This window comes from Ovis canadensis, chromosome 20 (assembly GCF_042477335.2).
Source record: "Ovis canadensis isolate MfBH-ARS-UI-01 breed Bighorn chromosome 20, ARS-UI_OviCan_v2, whole genome shotgun sequence".
NCBI classification, from domain to species: Eukaryota; Metazoa; Chordata; class Mammalia; order Artiodactyla; family Bovidae; genus Ovis; species Ovis canadensis.
In genome coordinates, this window is record NC_091264.1 from 30,092,997 (window position 1) to 30,112,815 (window position 19,819).

Sequence of the window (19,819 nt, forward strand, 5' to 3'; positions counted from 1 at the left end):
GCCAGCTTCCTGTCTCTGCTTCTGATAAATAGGGGACACCGATGGCCAGATTTTCCATTCCCCCCATCCCCGCACCCGCCGTCACTCAATTAAAAAAAGATAGAGAGAAGCTGGGGGAGGGGCCTCTGGCTATAAAGTCTGCGGGGCCAGGGGCTGAGTGCACTCGCCTGGCCTGCCCCATCCTTTCCCCGTCACCCCAGGCAGATTTAGCTGCTGACAGCTGCTTGGGACTCTGCCGCCAGGCCTTGGCCCAGACCCGCCGCCTCTCCCCTTTTTCTCATTGACTCCAGAGCCTCAGCCCCTCCATGGCTCAGAAAGAAGAGGCCGCGGCGGCCGCGGAGCCTGCCTCCCAGAATGGCGAGGACGCGGAGAACCTAGAGGACCCCGAGAAGCTGAAGGAGCTGATTGAGCTGCCGCCCTTCGAGATCGTCACCGGGTGAGAGCTGGGCGTGGGCTGGGCTCCTCCTCCCCGGCACGAAGCAGGCGGGACAGGCTGGTGAACTTAGGATGGTAATCGTAGGGGTCAGGGTCACCGCGCCGCAGGCGGGAGAGCACCCGGGTGTGCAGCGCGTGGGAAGCAGCAGCAACTCCCTCTGGGCCTCTCAGAGTGACACCTCCGATCAGCGGAGGTAGGGGCAACTCTGGGGAATCGAGGACCCTGAGAAGGAAACCAGCCCTGGGGCTTCCTGGTGTTGGGGTGTCACCTGCCTCTCTGGGTAAAAGCAGTTTAGTCCCGGGCAATTGGGTGAGATCATGGGATACCGCCAGCACGTTTCAGAACGGTCCCAGAGAACCTCCTCCTTCAACTTCTGTCCCTGCTTCTGAGTGGGCCTCTCCTCTACCCATATGTCTTCCTCTCTTTCTTTAGAGCTTCTCCCTGAAGCAGAAGAGCCTAAGCTAGGAAAGACAGATCCATCCTTTCCCAAGCTAGAGTGAGACGCAGTCCGTTTTTCTTGCTGCTTCATCTCGGAATCTCCCCAGGGGCAGAGATTCGCATCCGCCCCCAGGGAAAAAGAGAGAGTACAGGCCAGGGCTGGAGCTTCTGGGCGGAGGAGGTGTTCCTTCGCCCTCCACCGCAGCCTGGAGGGAGCAGGTCCTACAGCAGAGAATGCTGAGGCTCCAAAGAGGGTCCCCCTGCCTTGTCTAGATGATGGCACCTCCAGGAATAAAGCAAGGCAGTCGTCCTCCTCTTCTCTCCATGTCCTTCTGGCAGAAGATTCTGCTAAATTCCTAAACAAAGAATAAGAAGGGAATTTGTGGTTATTGTTGTTGTTTAGTCATTAAGTCATGTCCAAGTCTTTGTGACCCCATGGACTGTAGCCCACCAGGCTCCTCTGTTCATGGGATTTTCCCAGCAAGAATACTGGAGTGGGTTGCCATTTCCTCCCCCAGGGGATCTTCCTGATCCAGGGACTGAGTATGTGGGGGCATAAGGATTCCTTCTTGGGAGTCTCCAGCAATGCCCACAGGCAGAGGAGGGGCCGCAGGAAGAGAAATTCCAGGGAAAATGGAGGCATGATGCCTTCAAGGGCAGAAGGAACCCTGGGAGGTGATTGGGACTTGCTGGCTGAAGCTGGGCAAGTGTTTTTCCAGTCCTGGCCTGGCTGCAATTTTTTCATTTGCAACCTTAGGAAGTAGTGCTACTTGATTCCCAAGTTCCCTTCCGGCTGAGACATTTTCCGGTTTCTAAGAGAACCTGAGGGAAATGTATCCTAGTTCCTGAGGCAAGGCTTCAGGGAAGAGCCCCTGAACTTGCACTTGTCCGTGGCCAACCGAGTAATGTCACCCCCATCCCAGGATTAAAGGAGCCACAGGGCACAGATTAATATAGACACAGGGAGGGCCTAGGGCCGCCAGGCCGGGAGTGTCCTCCATTCCAGTGGCTTTTTATGGAAAGAGATCCTTTTTCTAACAGCTAAGTGTGCTGGCCCATGCTGGCCTTGGTCTCTCACACACACGCACACACGGAGACACACCCACTCTGTGCTGTGTTGTAATCTCCCCAGCACACGGGCAGGGTCAGTTTGGAAGAGAGTTAAAGTATGTTTGCTGAGTTGAACATGCTTTGGGGGCTCAGGGTGGTGGATTTTGAAAGATTAAATCCTCTGATATTACAGACACGTGTCCGGGGGTTTATGATGCCGGCACACTTACACACACCTGAGTTCATTCCAGCCTCACCGTGAGGCTGAGAGAGGAGCTGTATCACCACCACACTACAGCTGGAGAAACAGGGAGGTCCAGCCATGCTCCTGGACCACAGAACCAGTAAGAGGCATGCTTTCTGACTCCAGCCTAGCGTCCTTTTCACTGGTCTCCCAAACAGAGCTCCCACCTGTCTCCATCCTCCAGGTGGTGAGGTGCAAAGTCTTCCCTAAGCCAAGGCTCCCCAGTGAGGCACAGGAGGGCCACTTTCACGACGCTCTGAGAGCAGTTCAGGAGGGAGGTGGAGCCCTTCATATTTCCCGGCCTCAAGGAACAGCTGTGGAGATCTGTCTCCTGGGCCCCTGCGGGTAAACAGACAACTTAAAATAGCCCCAAGGTGCGGCTGTCTGTGAGGGGACAGGCGGAGGGAAAGCTCTCCTCTGCTCCGCTCTCCAGGTGTCCTGGCATCAAAGGGCCAGCAGAGCCTGGCCTTCCCGGAGGAGGGTCTCATCACACTGCTCCTCCGAACAGGGCCCCAGACTAGAACAGCAGATGGCTTTTGAGCAAACAGTCTGAGGGCAGGGGCACTACCAGGTATGAATAAGGAGAAACGTGCCCACTTGTGATTCTGGTGTGAATAGGGCACTCGGGATAGAAACCATGGGATTCCCAGGTGGTCCAGGAGTTAGGGCTGGGCACTTTCCCTCTCGAGGGCCTGGGTTTAATCCATGGTCAGGGAACTAAGATCCTATAGGCTGCATGACTCGGTCAGAAAAAAAAAAGCAGACTTTAGAACATTAAAAATGACGTGATAGAAAATGCTAGCAAAAGGTCTATAGCAGCAGTGGTGTGCCCAGGCCTGTTCCTGCCTCAGCTGAGGGCCCATCGGGTGCACCTCTTACCACATCTGTGTTCACTGACTTCCTGTTCGTTTCTTGAAATCTCCACAGCAGGTGTGTGTACAGGAAAGCAGCAAATGTTAGAAATCAAGGCTTTACAAAAAAAAAAAAAAAAAAAGCACTGAGAGAGAGAACCCTCTGAATAGGAATGGAAGGGCAGAGGAGGGATGTGCTTAAAAGGGGAAGACTTGAGGCCCAAAGAAGGCACCATCCTTCAGTACCAGATTTAATTTTTCAAAAGTCGGCTGTTGTCCAAAGAGAGGTGAGATTACTCAGTCTGTCTTCTGGATGAGGAAACCAAGTCTCAGAGGGAGAGAGAATTAGCCCAAAGCTAGTGGGTGACGTCAGGTTTCCCAGGTGGCACTAATGGTAAAGAACCTGCCTTCCCATGCAGGAGATTCGAGAGACTTGGGTTCGATCCCTGGGTTGGGAAGATCCCCTGGAGGAGGGCATGTCAACCCACGCCAGTGTTCTTGCCTGGAGAATCCCCATGGACTGAGGAGCCTGGAGGGCTACGGTTTATAGGGTCGCAAAGAGTCGGACAGACAGTGACTAAGAACGCGTGCGTGAAGTGGATGGAGTAGGATGTGAATCCCAAGACTGGCTGACTCCAAATCACCACACCACCTCCAGAAAAAGCCATAAAGAGACATCTTTTATGCAAATTCAACAAAAAATTTCTGAAAAGCAGTCATTTATTCACTGCCCGTTTTCCCCAGAAGTATTTTATCTCCATGAGGACAAGGACTCTGCCTTTTAGGTGTTTTGTCCCCAGTACCAAGAGTGGCATCCAGCTCCTGACTGGTGCTCAATAATTATTTGTTGAATAAATGAGTGAACTCATGATTGAGTGCCTATTGTGTGGAAGGCTCTCTGTCAGACATTTGGGTAGGGAATTAATGAGGCGAGGGCTACTTTTTGTAACTTTTTATTTTATATTGGAGGGCTTCCCCTGTGGCTCAGATGATAAAGAATCTGCCTTCAATGCAGGAGACGCAGGTTCAACCCCTGAGTCAGGAAGATCCCCCTGGAGAAGGGAATGGCAACCCACTCTAGTATTCTTGCCTGGAGAATTCCATGGACAGAGGAGCCTGGTGGGCTACAGTCCATGGGATTGTAAAGAGTCGGACACGACTGAATGACTGTCACCTCATAGCTGATTAACAATGTTGTGATAGTTTCAGGTGGACAGCAAAGGGACTCAGCCATACATACACATGTATCCATGGTCCCTCAACCCCCTCCCATCCAGGCTGCCCCGTAACACTGAGCAGAGTTCCCTGCGCTATACTGTAGGTCCTTGTTGATTACCCATTTTAAATATAGCAGTGTGTACACATCGACCCCAAACTCCCTAACCATCAGGGGGAGCTTCTTGAGGGGAGAAGTTCCAGATATATTATTAATATATATACAAAGATCCAACAGCACTAGGCTCACAAAAGAATTCCTCTGGTTCTCTTTTGCTTCTGAACTCAGCTTGCTTGAGGGAAGCTCTGGGGCACCTGAATGGGTAGGTTCCCCATCCCTCCATCCCAGCTGCAGCTCTGCCTGGCAGCAGGGCTTGCTGTGTGTTTGTCTTTATCTCTAGTTATGTTGTGTATGATTTTACATGAAGCTGAACCTGCTATCAAAGGGGTTATTCTGGAACAGAGATAAATGGCACAGGCAGTGAGTCTCCTTTCAACCACTTCTTTAGCCACCCGTAGCTTACTCCACCCACGTGAGGAGAGAGAGGAGAAGCAGGGTTCAGAGAGGCTGGGCCAGGAGTTCAATGCCACTATTAATGCTCGCCCCTCACCTGGACTCCTGAGCAGACTGTGAAGAGCTTGTTTCATAAAGGATAGAAGACGGTCACGGACTCTGGTCTCCTCTGAGGGTCAGGGGAAGGTTGAAGCATATGTGCAGGATGGCATTCCTCCGAGAAACGGTGGGCCCAAGAAAAAGGGCGGGCCCAGGGCTTGCAGAATCCCATCCAGAACTGCCAGTCAGGAGCCAGCAGCCCATCAAACACCTTCGTAGCTCCAGGAAGTCTGGCTGTTAGAACTCTGTTTCCTCCTTCTGACAATGCCCACTCTGTAGCATCCACTTCGAAAAGTGGTCTGAGAAAGGGGAAAGGAAACTCAGATTGGCAATTCTGCCTCTTTCAAGTAGGTCATGAAAAGGTCTAGTGAGCAAAGTGGAAATGAGTCATCACTCAGTTACCTGTCAGTAGGTTTTCTGCTCCATGGATTATTTGGGGGGGGCGAATGTCTAATCTCAGACGAGCTTCCACTGCCCTCCAAGTTGCTTGCCTTCACTGTCTAGATTTATGCTTAGGAAATGCAAATGTTTTTTAATGTAAAAGTGAGGGGGAAAATAAATAAATAAATAAATATATATATATATATATGTATATAGATATACATATAAAACACTGAGTCACATCTCTTCTCCCTCCATCAAGCAGACAGTTGTCCCTCTTTTTTCTAGATATAAGGATTCTTGGTTTCCAGCCTAGAGAACTGCAATGTCCAGAAACCCAGGTCTAAGGAGATGAAGTGTGAATGGCCTTGTTTGCAGAAAGTATGAGGAAATGGTTCCTAAGGAGGTGCTGAAGTTGGCAGGAGGGAGTAGGAGTTATGCTGTTAGTTTCTGTGCTTGAAGAAGGGACTAGGTCCAGGTGAAGAAATCTATCATCAGCATCTGTCTCCTGGCCACCACTCCAACATACACTCACACACACACACACACACACACTCACACTTCAGCAGGAAAATATCTGCTGGGGTTGAGAGCAAAGAGCATATGTAAATATGGTACTGGAGCATGTCATGCTACTAGAAAATGAAAGATGTGTGTGATCATCTACAAAGTCACCGTCACTATTTCTGTCTTTCCACTAGTGGGCATAATGTTATTTAGTCGCTCTGTCATGTCCAACTCTTTTGCGACCTCATGGACTGTAGCCTGCCAAGCTCCTCTGTCCATTGGGTTTCCCAAGCAAGAATACTGGAGTGGGTTGCCATTTCCTTCTCCAGGGGATCTTCCCGACCCAGGGATCGAACCCATGTCTCCTTCATTGGCAGGTGGATTCTTTACTACTGAGCCACCAGGGAAGCCGAGTGGGCATAATAGTGTTGACTTACTTTGTGATTCTAGAACATAACCCAAGACGACCACATGGGCTAGCTCTCTGGAGAAATTTCAGACCAACTCTGTTCTCCTGGTGGCCCTCCAGGACCTGGCTGTTTCAGTCTGAAAGCCCAAAGAACCTCATTCAACCTGTATGCTCCTTCTAGAAAAACCAGGAATTTCACTGAGAAGCCAAGCAGGCTGTCTCTGAGCCAACCCCAAGAAAGACTGGGAACCGAGACCTTCCCTGACTTTCCTTTGCCCCTTGAATGCACTTCCCTTTCTGAGGTAACGGGTCCAGAAAGCCCTGCTGAGGGACAGGGCAGACCATGAGGCTGCTGGCCCCAGGGGTCAGAAACCAATATTTACGGAGAGGTGAACCTTCTTCCTCTCCACTGGCCTTCCCATTTCTCTGGGTCCTTTCCTCTTGCCTAAAGAGGAGGACAGACTGAGAGAAGCATCAGTTGTAGACCAGCCAGCCAGCATGCAACCTCACACTGGGCCACACGTCTTCTTGGTTGGGCTGTACTTGGCAAAGTTGGAGCAATACTTTTCAGTTTCTGAAAGGAAACCTGAGGGACCACATAGGAAGCTACTGTTGAAGCCCCCAAGCCAACCAAGTAGCTATGAATCCTTCCAGAACCTTTACCTGCAAATCCATCCTACAGGTGGCTCTGGATTGGACCTGGGGATGGTTGGGAGGGTAGGGGTGGGATTGGGGGTGGTCTGGCACTGATTAGAGAGGGGGAAAAAAAAGGTTTCAGCAAGAAGTGTAGGCTCCGTGCTTCTCAGGAGGAAAAAAAGCCACTCTAGGAAGTGAAAGGATCATTTAACAACTGGCTGAGTTGAGGAGTGGTCTTCTGGGGTGAGTTTAACGGGGGAGAGACTAGTGTAAGTGACTTCCCAGCAGGGACTGAAAGAGGAGAGGGGAATCATCAGGCCATCCTTTCTCTCCAAATGTTAAGTAAATAATAAACACATTCAACCAGGGACAGAGGGACTTAAGAGAGCTAAAGATAGTACGCGAAGGAATCCCAGGGCTGGGGCCCCAAACACATCCATCTCCACGGTGGAAACCTAACCTGACAGCAAGGGACATGGAAACCTGGGTGGGGAATTGGTGATGGGGGTGGGGACAACTGCAGGGAAACAGCTCACATCTACTCAGCTCTTTGGCACCTGCTACTTATCACTAAGAAGCCAAGGCCCTGGGATACCAGGGATCCCCCTGAAGCCCAGGGAGTTGGGTGACCTCTCTGGGGGGAGGGAAGGGGAGTAGGGAAGAAAGCACAGAGCTACTAGTTGGGGATCCTCTGGGGCAACCACAGAGATCACATTGTTTAAAGCTGTTTTATTTTTGTCTGCACTGGGTCTTCATCGATGCATGTGGGCTTTCTCTAGTTGCAGCAAGCGGGGGCTTCTCCTTTCGGAGGCTTCTCTTGTTGTGGAGCACAGGCTCTAGGGAGCAGAGCACAGTAGTCGCATTATGAGGGCTTAGTTGCTCCTCAGCATGTGGAATCTTCCCGGAGCAGGGATCGAACCCATGTCCTCTGCATTGGCAGGCTGATTCTTAACTGGTAGACCCCCAGGAAAATCTGAGATTACATTTTTAAAAAGAAAACATTCAGCCTCTCCAGCTGGTACTCATCCCCTCCTCTCCTTCTGACCTTTTCAGTCTCTCTTCTTACAGGCTCTTCATTCTCCTTGGCCTTCAGCTCAGTTCAGTTCAGTCGCTCAGTCATGTCCAACTCTTTGTGACCCCATGAATCACAGCACGCCGGGCCTCCATGTCCATTACCAACTCCCAGAGTTCACCCAAACTCATGTCCATCATGGAGAAGGCAATGGCAACCCACTTCAGTACTCTTGCCTGGAAAACCCCATGGACGGAGGTGCCTGGTAGGCTGCAGTCCCATGGGGTCACTAACTCGGACACGACTGAGCAACTTCACTTTCACTTTTCACTTTCATGCATTGGAGAAGGAAATGGCAACCCACTCCAGTGTTCTTGTCTGGAGAATCCCAGGGACGGGGGAGCCTGGTGGGCTGCCATCTATGGGTCACACAGAGTCAGACACGATTGAAGCGACTTAGCAGCAGCAGCAGTAGCAGCATGTCCATCAAGTTGGTGATGCCATCCAGCCATCTCATCCTCTGTCGTCCCCTTCTCCTCCTGCCCCCAATCCCTCCCAGCATCAGGGTCTTTTCCAATGAGTCAACTTTTCGCATGAGGTGGACAAAGTATTGGAGGAGTTTCAGCTTCAGCATCAGTCCTTCCAAAGAACACCCAGGACTGATCTCCTTTAGAATGGACTGGTTGGATCTCCTTGCAGTCCAAGTGACTCTCAAGAATCTTCTCCAACACCACAGTTCAAAAGCATCAATCCTTTGGCCCTCAGCTTTCTTTATGGTCCAATTCTCACATCCATACATGACCACTGGAAAAACTATAGCCTTGACTAGACAGACCTTTGTTGGCAAAGTAACGTCTCTGCTTTTGAATATGCTATCTAGGTTGGTCATAACTTTCCTTCCAAGGAGTAAGCGTCTTTTAATTTCATGGCTGCAGTCACATCTGGCCTTCAAACCCGCACAAATCTTCCCTATTTTAGAAAAACATGCACATACAAACAAGACGATCTTCAGCTCTGATGCTGCTTCTTTAGCTTCTCTCCTTTTTTTATTACCATACTTTCTGAAACACCCGGCCTTTTTCTGCTGCTTTCATCTGCTAATCATCCACTTCCCGTGGAAGCCACTGGACATATTCCTCACCAAGTCTGGTGCCCTAAGACACCAAGTGGGCTTCCCAAATTTCAGACTTTTCCCCAGCTTCACTGTCTCTGCCTAAAGTCACCCCCCGTAACTCTTCCATGTACCTCAGTTTCATTATACTTTTCTTTCCTCGGGAACCTGTAACAATTCTCTATTGACTCCTGAGTCAAGGCTAAACTTTAAGAAACTTCACCATGGGTCCTTACTCCACCTCGTCACTGTCAGCAGGCTTCTACTGTTCTCAGCTGTCTTACTCACATCTTTGCTTTCCAGCTAGAATCTCGCTGGTAAGACCATAAGCATCTAAAGGACAGAGGCTATCTTTTATGGTTTTGAAATGTGTCAATACTACACAAGTTAATTCATATCAAAGTACCCTGAGGTAGCCTAGCCTCAAAAATAAACCTTCTTGGACACTTACATGACAACCATTCTTTCGCCTGAGGGAAAAGATGACATGAGAAAGTCCTTGGGAGAGCCTGGACTGCACGTTTTAGGCCACATCTTACCTAAGCTGCAATATCTGTGAGTGACAAGGAGAGATTATGCAAGTGTGAAATATTCTGCACAATCATTGCCTTGCTCTGTCATGAGAATTTTTACATGCTTGCTACTTTGTAATACTATTTGGACCCTGCTTTTCAAACCTGGCTACTTATTTGAATCACCTGGAGCATTTTTTTTTTTCTAAACACTGATGCCCAGGCCTCCTCCAAATGTTCTGATTTATTGGTGTGGGGCACCAGCACAGACATCTGTAGCTCCTCCAGCGGATTCTAGTGCACAGTCAGGTTAAAGAGTCACTGATCTAGAAATCTGAGCATGTGCCGTGTGTTGGGAGTGAAGGAGTGTTTGGAGATCTGCGCTAACGTGGCGTCCAGGATATACACCTCACTCCACACTCTCTTCTCCTTCAGATACACCATTTGAATTCCCTCGTCCCTTTGTCACCACCGTTAGCATATAGGCAAGGCCTGTTTCAGTAGAATGAATCTGTCCCAGGGGAGTTGATCTTGGAAAGCCACCTACTCCAGGCAAGTCCTAGCACAAGAACTCATCACCCACTCTCCTTCCCTGTGCGTTTGTCTCCTTGACCCATAGGGAGCGACTGCCTGCCCACTTCTTTAAGTTTCAGTTCCGGAACGTGGAGTACAGCTCCGGCAGGAACAAGACCTTCCTCTGCTATGTGGTGGAAGCACAGAGCAAGGGAGGCCAAGTGCAGGCCTCCCGAGGGTATCTGGAGGACGAGCATGCCGCTGCCCACGCCGAGGAAGCCTTCTTCAACAGCATCATGCCGACCTTTGACCCCGCCCTGCGCTACCTGGTCACCTGGTACGTGTCCTCCAGCCCCTGCGCGGCCTGCGCGGACCGCATCGTCAAGACCCTCAACAAGACCAAGAACCTGCGCCTGCTCATCCTGGTGGGGCGGCTGTTCATGTGGGAGGAGCCCGAGGTCCAGGCGGCTCTCAGGAAGCTGAAGGAGGCCGGCTGCAGACTTCGCATCATGAAGCCCCAGGACTTCGAGTACATCTGGCAGAATTTCGTGGAGCAAGAAGAGGGTGAATCCAAGGCCTTTGAGCCCTGGGAGGACATTCAGGAGAACTTCCTGTACTATGAGGAGAAGTTGGCGGACATCCTGAAGTAGGCAGCTAGGTTCAGCCTCACGTGAGTCTGTTCACTGTCAACTTGGGTAGGTCAGGTGGAATGAGTGGTCTCTTTGATTTTCCTTTGAAAGGATTTCATCTTTTTTTTTTTTTTTTTCTGGTTGGTGGTAACAGCATTCTTAGATCCTGCCTTTTCTCTTTCCTCTAAATTCCTCTCCCTAAATCCTTTCTCTCCTACCCTTTTATATCAAACTGACTTTCTCCATAACTTAGAGTGCTAAAGGGTGATAGAAATCCAAAAGCTCTGATGAGACTGAATAACTAAGATGAGGATGGTACAAGGGCCTGTTGCGCACGTGTGGGGGGTGTGTGTGTATACACACGCACACATGCTCAATCGCTTGGTCATGTCCAAATCTTTGCGGCCCCATGGACTGTAGCCTGTCAGGCTCCTCTGTGCATGAAATTTTCAGCTAAGAATACTGGAGCCGATTGCCATTGCCTATTCCAGGGGATCTTTCCAACACAGGGCTCGAACCCTCGACGACTCTTGCCATCTCCTGCATTCGGCAGGTGGATTCTTTACTACTACACCAGCTGGGACGCCCGCAAGGACCTGTTACTGAACAGCAAAGATATTTCAGTCCTCTACCAAGTCCCCATGTCCACCTGTCCAAACTTATAAACTCTAGGCACCTTCTAGACACTCTGCCCCCACCCCATTTGCAACCTTACCATTCTATTTTTCCTTTAATGCTGGTTTTTCATTCCTACAGGGGCATTTTTTCCCCTCATTTTTGGTACTTTTGAATGTCCTTGAATGAATTTGTACTCAACTCTTTGTGAAGAGAAAGGAGGCAGAGAAACTCATGTTTTCAAACAAATGGTTCTGCTTTGAGGGAGACCAGGAATTGCTGTGTGAACATACAATGCAAGAACACTTCTCTTACGTTGAGAAGACCTCAGCAGGACTTGCAGAAAAACGATGAATTCAGGAACGGAGATAATAAAGCAGCAAGTTCTGCTATAAAGGAACGTTTAAAGGGTTAAAAAGATGTGTGCAAATTAGGCAACAGCTGAGAAGTGGCCTCCTAACAGGTATCAAGATGGGATAGGAGAACTGGAAGTAAAGATTAGCTACTTAAGCAAATAATTAGGACACAATTAAGGCCAATTCGACCTCTTGCTGAGGGTAGACTCTTTCAGAGAAACAGGCCAATTGCCCTCAGGAAAAGAGGGTACAGGATCTCCTACTGTCTCCTTTTGAATTTGGTCTGATCTAGTTTGCTCCCACAGAAGTGGTATGTATGACTAAGTCCCTTTACAAGACCTGAGTTACTGATCAAAAATTTCCCTTATCAGAAAAAGGGTCTTCACACCCTCATCCAGCTTTAATTCTGGACACCTCACAGATTAATACCCACTCCAGTGTTCTTGCCTGGAGAATCCCAGAGACGGCGGAGCCTGGTGGGCTGCCGTCTATGGGGTCACACAGAGTCGGACACGACTGAAGTGACTTAGCAGCAGCAGCACAGATTAATAAAACATGAAAGCAGCTTGCTTCCATGGAGATAGTGCCTCTCAGTCTTAATAAAGAGATGTTGCTTCATGGACGTGTTCTGGAAACATCAATGTTCCAGAGCCTGATGTTGGCAGGTCTATGCACACAGGGTGTTGGATCATTCTCTAGCTGAGCATTCACCAATCCATGAAGTCACAGTTCTCAGCCATTTCTTACAAAAAAGCAGGACTCATTCACTGAGCTCAGTGAGACCAGGGTCAGATAGTGCCATGTGATACCTTGCTCACCTAAAATAAAACACCACTCAAGAGTGGTGGTAATGATACAAAGATTTCTAAAGGTGACCTCTGAAAATACAAAAATTCCTTGAGGATTTTATTAGTGTAGGGACTAGCAATCATAATTATAAACCCTACATAAATTCTGTAGAATGACGACAGGCAGCCTAATTTTAACTCTAGTATACTTTCTTCTTAAACATCTTGTAGTCACAGGCCACTTCTTTCAGCTGCCAAACTAGCAAGACCTCAGAGATGAGTGTGTCTTACCTATTCAGTCAAATAATTAAATAGCTAAATCTGCTATAAAAATTAAGCATTTCAAGGAGGATTAAAAAGCTTTTAATTTTGGATAATTCAGAGTTGCCTCTTATGCTGATCTAAATCAACATAAACAGATAAATCAGTTTGAGAGAAAGTCCACTTCTAAGTCAAATTATTTTTTAATAAAATATCATTGGACATGTTCCACATTCTAAGCCTCCTTCCATTAGTGTACATAATCGTATTATCTGGACCCATTAACATGCTTCCCTGTACTCTATTTGAGTTGCTCATATTCCTGAAGGGAGAGGTTAAAATGTACCAAGTTTAAAAAAAAAAAAATGGCATGAAATCAAGTTGTAATCTAAAAGCCCCAAAGAACTTTGCTTAATTAAAATACTCTCAAGAAATAAGCATTTGTTAAAGAAAATGTGCCTCATATGTCTTCTTCCATCTTTTGAAAAAATGACAGAATAGGATTTAACCGTATAGTTAAAGCCAAGATAACACAGGCTTCCCAGGTGGCTCAGTGGTAAAGAAACCGCCCACCAAGCAGGAGACATGGGTTCAATCCCGGGGTCAGGAAGATCCCCTGGAGAAGGAAATGGCAATCCACTCCAAGATTCTTGCCTGGGAAATCCCATGGACAGAGCAGCCTGGCTGGCTACTCCATGGACTTGCAAAGAGTCAGACACGACTTAGTAACTACACAGCAGCAGCTGCACCATAGTTGAAGCAGATCTCTGCTGGGGCTTTCTCTGTGTGAACCACATCAAAGTATAAATGAAACAAATCCAATCCTGAGTAAAACAGAAATCACAGGTGACTATGGAGAAATTCAGGCATTCACTGAGGAAGGCACAAAGAAACCCTAACTCAAAAAGAAAACTCTTCGTTGTTTGGGGCCAGCAGGGCTCTCAGTAACGTTGCTTTGTTTTCTCACAAAGGTCTGCCTGCTGCCACCGAGACAGCAATGACACGTGGTCATCGGGGACATGCCTGACTCCCTAACACCGCTTGGAGCTGGACAACATTCGACACCAACCAATCCTGCCCAAGGCCCTCTGACAACTCAAAATACACTTATGCTATAAATCACTTAAGCTGTACCTCTCTCTCTAAGGCTGCTCTTGGGAAACAGAAGTGAGCTGTGAAGAGACAAATGGCACCAGGCTCCGTGGGACTGAAGGTCCATATTATTCCCCCAATTGGGCTTATGGCAAAGAGCCTCAGACCCAAAGTCTGAACAGATCTTTGCAACATGTCTAGAAATGCATCTCATGTTACGTTGGGATTTTTTTTTTAAACAGCAACATTAATAAAAGAAGTGGCGTGGCCTTTCTGTGACCAGGTTTTTTAAGGAACTAGAACATTTAGAAATTATAGACAGTGAGCAAATTCCAGAAACAGGAATGTCCCAGGCTATAAGCCAAGCCACATTATATAAAGCAGAGGAAAGGCTTAAACAGAACTTGCCAGGGCTACACAGAATGTACCAACTCCCATGCAGACTTCACCTTTGTCTTGACCTTCAGAAAATAGTCTCTCAAGATTACTTGCAAATGAGCGTCTTTTCTCTCCTCTGAAAACAAGGAGTATGCCAGAGGATGAAACAAAAGGCACAGGAAACCTGTTCCGGTTCCAATTCCCAATCCATAAGCAATTACCTCCTTAGTTAAAGAGGAAAAGGTGAGAAGTAGGATTTAAATGTTTGGATACACATAATGTAGGGGTGGTCTGTGCGTCATATTTGATGGCAAGGGCAGGATGGTGTCAAAAGTCTCGTTTCTTATAAGGCTTGTCTGAGTCCTATGTGGAAGCAAAATTTCACATGTGAATTTCTGGGTGTTTGCCAAACTAGGTTTCCAGGAATAATGTGCCCATTCTGATTATCAGGTCATGCCTCCTTTCCCCAGGCTTCAAGTGTGATAAGTCATCGGAATTTGACCCCAAGAGTATCTGCAAATGACAGGGCACTTTATCACATCCCTGTGGAATTCCAATTACAGCCGGACCTTCACAAGACTAGGTTTTGTTAACAGAAATGTGAACGAGGCTCATACTCCATGAAACAAATTAACCCTAATCCTAGAAAACCAATGTTTCGACCCAGTGATAAGATTTCTTTGCAGAGCTAAGCAAAATACTTTAATTCTAAGTTTCCCTTTACCATCCCACTCTCCTTTTTAGTTCTGTACATTCTTTCTTCCCTTTCAACCTCACTGTGTGTCTGTGGACAGAAACAAAGCTTCCAGAAAAGCCTTAGTCTAAAAGTTTGACAATGAACTTGCTCCCAGCACTGCCCCTACCCCAACAACATAGAGAACTTGTCTGTTACACATACAGATACGGAAGAAGTCAAATACTTTTTGAAACTGCTGCCTCATATCAGGCTGCCACGCAATAAGAACACAAGTCTCAAGTACAAAGATTACATTTAACCAGTGCTCTCCTGGTGTTTCAACAAGCCCCTTCTAAAATCCAGTTCTTTTTTTACACTTGGGAAAGCAGCAAGTCCTATGACAGACCAAGAATTCATTCTATGAAGAAAATCAATAGGTCTGTCTGATCTCAATACCACAGTAAGAGAAGAGGGTAGAAACAGTCTCGTTTCCCCACACCTCTGATACTGAAAGTGAAGTCGCTCAGTCATGTCCGACTCTTTGCGACCCCGTGGACTGTAGCCCACCAGGCTCCTCTGTCCATGGGATTCTCCAGAAAATACTGGAGTGGGTTTCTATTTCCTTCTCCAGAGGATCGTCCTGACCCCAGAGATCAAACCCAGGTCTCCCGCACTGCAGGCAGACGCTTTAACCTCTGAGCCACCAAGGAAGCCTGATACTGAACCACTGGCTAAAATCCATGAGCCTTATTCTTCCAATATGGAAATCAAGAGTGGACAAAGTGCTGCTCTGAACTTAGAAGGGGACCAATTTACTCTTTTCCATCCCAGCTGGACACACACCAGAATCCTCTGGAGCTCAGAAACACAAAACTGGCCATTCTCCCCCACCCCTAACTACCAAATTAGAATTCTTGTTTAAGAGGGAGTGGACCTTTAAAGAGATGTGTGTGGATTTTGTTGAGAACTGCAGATTCAGTCATTCATTAGTTCACACTAAGAACTTTGCCAGGTGTTTCACATGTTATTCTGTTTTATGACTAAATTCAGACAGGTTTGCTACTAAGTCACTTCAGTCGTGTCCGACTCTGTGCAACCCCATAGATGGCAGCCCACCAGGCTCTGCCGTCCCTGGGATTCTCCAGGCAAGAACACTGGAGTGGGCTGCCATTTCCTTCAGTCACAGAAACTATATGGTGGACAGGAGAGAGGAAGAGTTCACCACAAGGAGATTCTAAAAGCCTGCCTTTCCAATGTTCTTGCCCATTCTGATGTCTTCTCACCTTGCCACTCTTCCTACTGGGCCCTCTGACTCTTCCAAATTAAGTTACAGGTGAATCCTCCGTTAGTCAAGTACAGAACAACACCGACATGTGCGCAGAACCTCACTGGAGCCCCCCCCAAAAAAAGATATTTATTTTTCCATTTTTGTCACCACAAATTCCTTGTAAACATAAAAATCTTGTAATTTAAACAAAAATCAAACCCATAATTCTCTCCTAGGATCAATTTGTGAACAAATGACACAAAATGCAAAATTAACTGAAAACTGACATCCTTCCTGAAATTTCTCTTAAAACAGCAGAGAAAAGCAATGCTGCCACCTAGTGGCAACCCAAACAAATCACATGGCATCCGCAGCAAAATAGCGGTCCTAGGCCCAACATTTGGTCCCTCCCCTTACCTTCCTGAAAAAGAAAAATTCCCAGCAACAAGAAACCCCTCCTTCAGTCCTATTCAATCCTGAGAATACAGCAACCCAGGTCTGGCCTGTGACACAGACTACTTCACAAGAAACGGTCCTCTGCCCATCTTAAGGTCAGTTTGCTCAATCCTGTGGCCCAGGCGATGCAGAAGGTAGACACATCCAAAATGCTCTTCTGTTCAGAGTGTGTACACGGTAATGCTGATGTCTGTTGCCTCAAAGACCTCCTCAATTATAGCGGATACATTTTCCCATTGCAGACGATCAAGACCACATCCAATCCTGAAAAAGACAACATATCTCCACTGGTTGTGACTGAGGAAAAAGCTCCTTCCCTCCTTCCCTAGGCTGCATCCACCCAAAGCCAAAGATAACATCTGGTCTCGCACCTATAGGCAACCACGGTGGGAGTTTAGACGTTACTGCCTGTTGTGAGTCACCTAAGGCTGTTTCCTAGACAGCCCTACCATCCAATAGCTGTCACTTCTCTTCTGCCAAATAAACTACCAATTCCCAGTTACTTCAGGGTACATTTAGAAATGTGTAACTCTGCCGCCAGACAGAAGAACTCAGTTTCTACTAGTGAAAACTAGCCGTGGGTGGATGGGAAAAGGTTGGTATTTTTAAACTGTGTTAGTCACTCAGTCGTGTTTGACTCTTTGTGACCCCATGGACTATAACCTGCCAGGCTCCTCTGTCCATGGGGATTCTCCAGGTAACAATATTGGAGTGGGTTGCCATGCCCTTCTCCAGAGGATCTTCCTGACCTAGGGATCGAACCTGGGTCTCCCACACTGCAGGCAGATTCTTTACCAACTGAGCCACCAGGAAAGCCCATTTTAAAAATACACTTATGATAACAGAATGTTAAGGAAGATAACTGGGAAATGCCAAGCTGATTGTAATTCCAATCTTCCTGACACCCTGGTGAGAAACCTCAATCAGCCCACAAATCTACTACCTGGCAGCTTTCTTCCAAGATGTTACTTTACTGATCCTCAATATCCACAGGGAAAAAAGGCTTAAAATTGATAATTTTTTATTAATGCATTAAGTACCTGAAAAACCTGTGATTAAAAAAAAAAGTTTCTGGTACATAAGTCATGAATATATTACAGACCAGTGCAAGATGAGGGATCAAGTAACCACATTTCTAACTCGGAGCGTGGAATAAACCTGCATGCGTGGTCAGTACTGACTCAGAACTAGTCTGTCAGGAAGAGAAGGGACCCCAAGCCTATTCCTGAAAAGGAAACAGAGAGGGTACTAAACCCCCGACATCAGTCCCCTAACTTCCCAATATCTAGGGTCTAAGACATTACACCAGCAACATACCCTCTGGCTACTATCCATGCTGAACATAAATAGCATGTAGTTTACAAAGCTGTGACAACCTACAATTTTGTTCACTCAGAATGAACAGGTTTGGGACACCTGGAGTGGCCCAGAGAGAAATCACAATTGCTCAGTCTTGATTCTTGAGCTGTACTAGAGGATGCCGAGAATTCAACAAATAGTGGTGAACAATGGTTCCTCCCTACTAGGCCGGCTGAGGAAGATCTGTTTTAATCATCCTGATCCATTCAGCCTAAGCTAAAAGATGGGCATGCCTTGAGCGAAGATCTGACAACTGGTTTACTGATGATTTTTAAAAGTTTTAAAATTTGTCCACCTTTAAGTCTACATTTTGGGTTAAGATAAGCTTTTAAGTCATTTGTCTTTGGGTAAGACAGTAAACCCCACCAATCAAGTCATTTAGGGCCCTGGATTTCCTTGCCTTGGCATGGAAAGGTCGGTGACTCCATTCCTCAGACAATGAGACTTCATAGCCTCTAAACTCTTCCGTAAGTTTTCATAAGTTGGCTTGTGTGAAGCCCTTTTCTTTGTAATCTGAGTATGAAGAACAAATTCAAATTTCCATTAGTCCAAAATGAGAGGCAAAATACGTCATCATGTCCTCCCAACATCGTGATAATTAAAATAAGTATACTTTTATAGACTAGCCTAGATAACACATGTCATATAGTCTCTTCCAGCTAGGCGAGCCCCTGAGGAATATACTGAATAGAGCCAGAGGCCCAGACACCGCCACATCTTTTCTCTTCCTAAGAAACCCAGATTAGTAGGTGTGCCTATTGTCTATTGTTTTTAAGCAAGGTAGGTGAAAGTTCCTGTGCCACTTCCAAGAGATAAGCTACCTACCTGTAACAAGGAAGAACCCACAGCACCTAAAAATTTCCTGTTAGGTTTATTTATTTAGAAACAGCGCTTGCTTTTTATTTCCCTATAAAAGCACAGAAAGAAACTGGTAGCATTCCAAACAAGACTCGTAGTCACCGTAGTCACAGCATCCCCACTTTGTGTGCTACCCAAACCAAGCTTGTAGTGAGTTGGCTCTAAGTCATCCAGCAGCATCACCAAGAAGCTGCACTCCTTCACAGGTCAAAGGCCACTGGGACAGTGGAAGAAATCCACATGGAGGAAGCAAGCAGGAGAGGAGCAGAGTATTACCTGGCACTGCATTTGGTAAGGAAGAATGAGAGAAAAACTCTTTTGAGCAATCCGTCTCTTGAGACTTTATTGTCTCTATTTCACTACGACAATGAAGGAATTAAAGCAAGGGAAGCATCCCTAACTTTCGCACATCATATAACAGGTCTTTGGTAAATATCACAACTTTTTCCCATGGAGTTGGGATGCAGCCTCACGTTTCTAACGCAGGGCACCAAATAGCCACCAGCCCTGGATCTGAGTCAGCATGAGGCCAGCTTTTGGACATTTTTGATGGTCTATAAAGAAACACTGTGATCAACACAATGCAGCACAGCCCATCTGTTTGCTAATACTTAAAACTCACTGAGAATTGGCCCCGTCTTACCAGGTAATATATATATCGTCCATCTCTCTTCAGAACAGCCACTTCTCCAGACTTTTTCTCTAAGAAAAACAGTTATTTAATAGTAAAAAAGAAACACCAAAACACTGATCTTCACTCTTAGATTTTTAAAAGATCTTCATAGATCTAAGTCTACTTCAGAAGTAGGATTAACTTTCAACTCTGAAGAACCCTTTGATCCTTATCAGCCTTCCTAAATACCATACACCTTAACTTCCAGTTTTCCTACTGTTTTAGGAAATCACGTTTTCAATCACATTTTCTTCACACTCCATCTTCAATCCTGCTACATTTTCAAATACCCTTTCTTGTTCTCTTAAAAAATGTTAATGTCTACTGCCTTGAAATGTTTTAGAATGTACAGCATTTTTCACTTGCCAAATGTGTATTTAATAATTTAGTAATTATATTTTTACATACAAACAGCTAATGTGTTAAGCATTATGGGGGAACATAGGTGTATTAACATTAAAAAGTTAATTATTTAACAGTTTC

At 46.7% G+C, this 19,819-nt stretch overlaps 2 protein-coding genes across 9 annotated transcripts in view; one reads left to right on the forward strand and one right to left on the reverse strand.

The window, feature by feature from the left end:
• Positions 1-13,938, forward strand: APOBEC2 (apolipoprotein B mRNA editing enzyme catalytic subunit 2). The gene is made up of 3 exons (XM_069563122.1): positions 1-436; positions 10,035-10,598; positions 13,549-13,938. Exons 1-2 carry the CDS (start codon positions 306-308, stop codon positions 10,576-10,578), a joined length of 675 nt encoding a protein of 224 aa, XP_069419223.1. The 5' UTR covers positions 1-305; the 3' UTR covers positions 10,579-10,598; positions 13,549-13,938.
• Positions 12,762-19,819, reverse strand: part of OARD1 (O-acyl-ADP-ribose deacylase 1) — a 9,337-nt gene continuing 2,279 nt past the window's right edge. For 7 of the 8 annotated variants that reach the window (XM_069563123.1, XM_069563127.1, XM_069563124.1 and 4 more), the window contains 3 exons: positions 19,307-19,365; positions 18,206-18,318; positions 12,762-16,710 (listed from right to left, as the gene is read on the reverse strand). In XM_069563123.1, coding sequence (XP_069419224.1) covers positions 16,608-16,710; positions 18,206-18,318; positions 19,307-19,365 — 275 coding nt within the window. In that variant the 3' untranslated portion in view covers positions 12,762-16,607. The remainder of the gene's footprint in view (positions 16,711-18,205; positions 18,319-19,306; positions 19,366-19,819) is intronic. The other variant, XM_069563130.1, reaches the window with a different exon arrangement.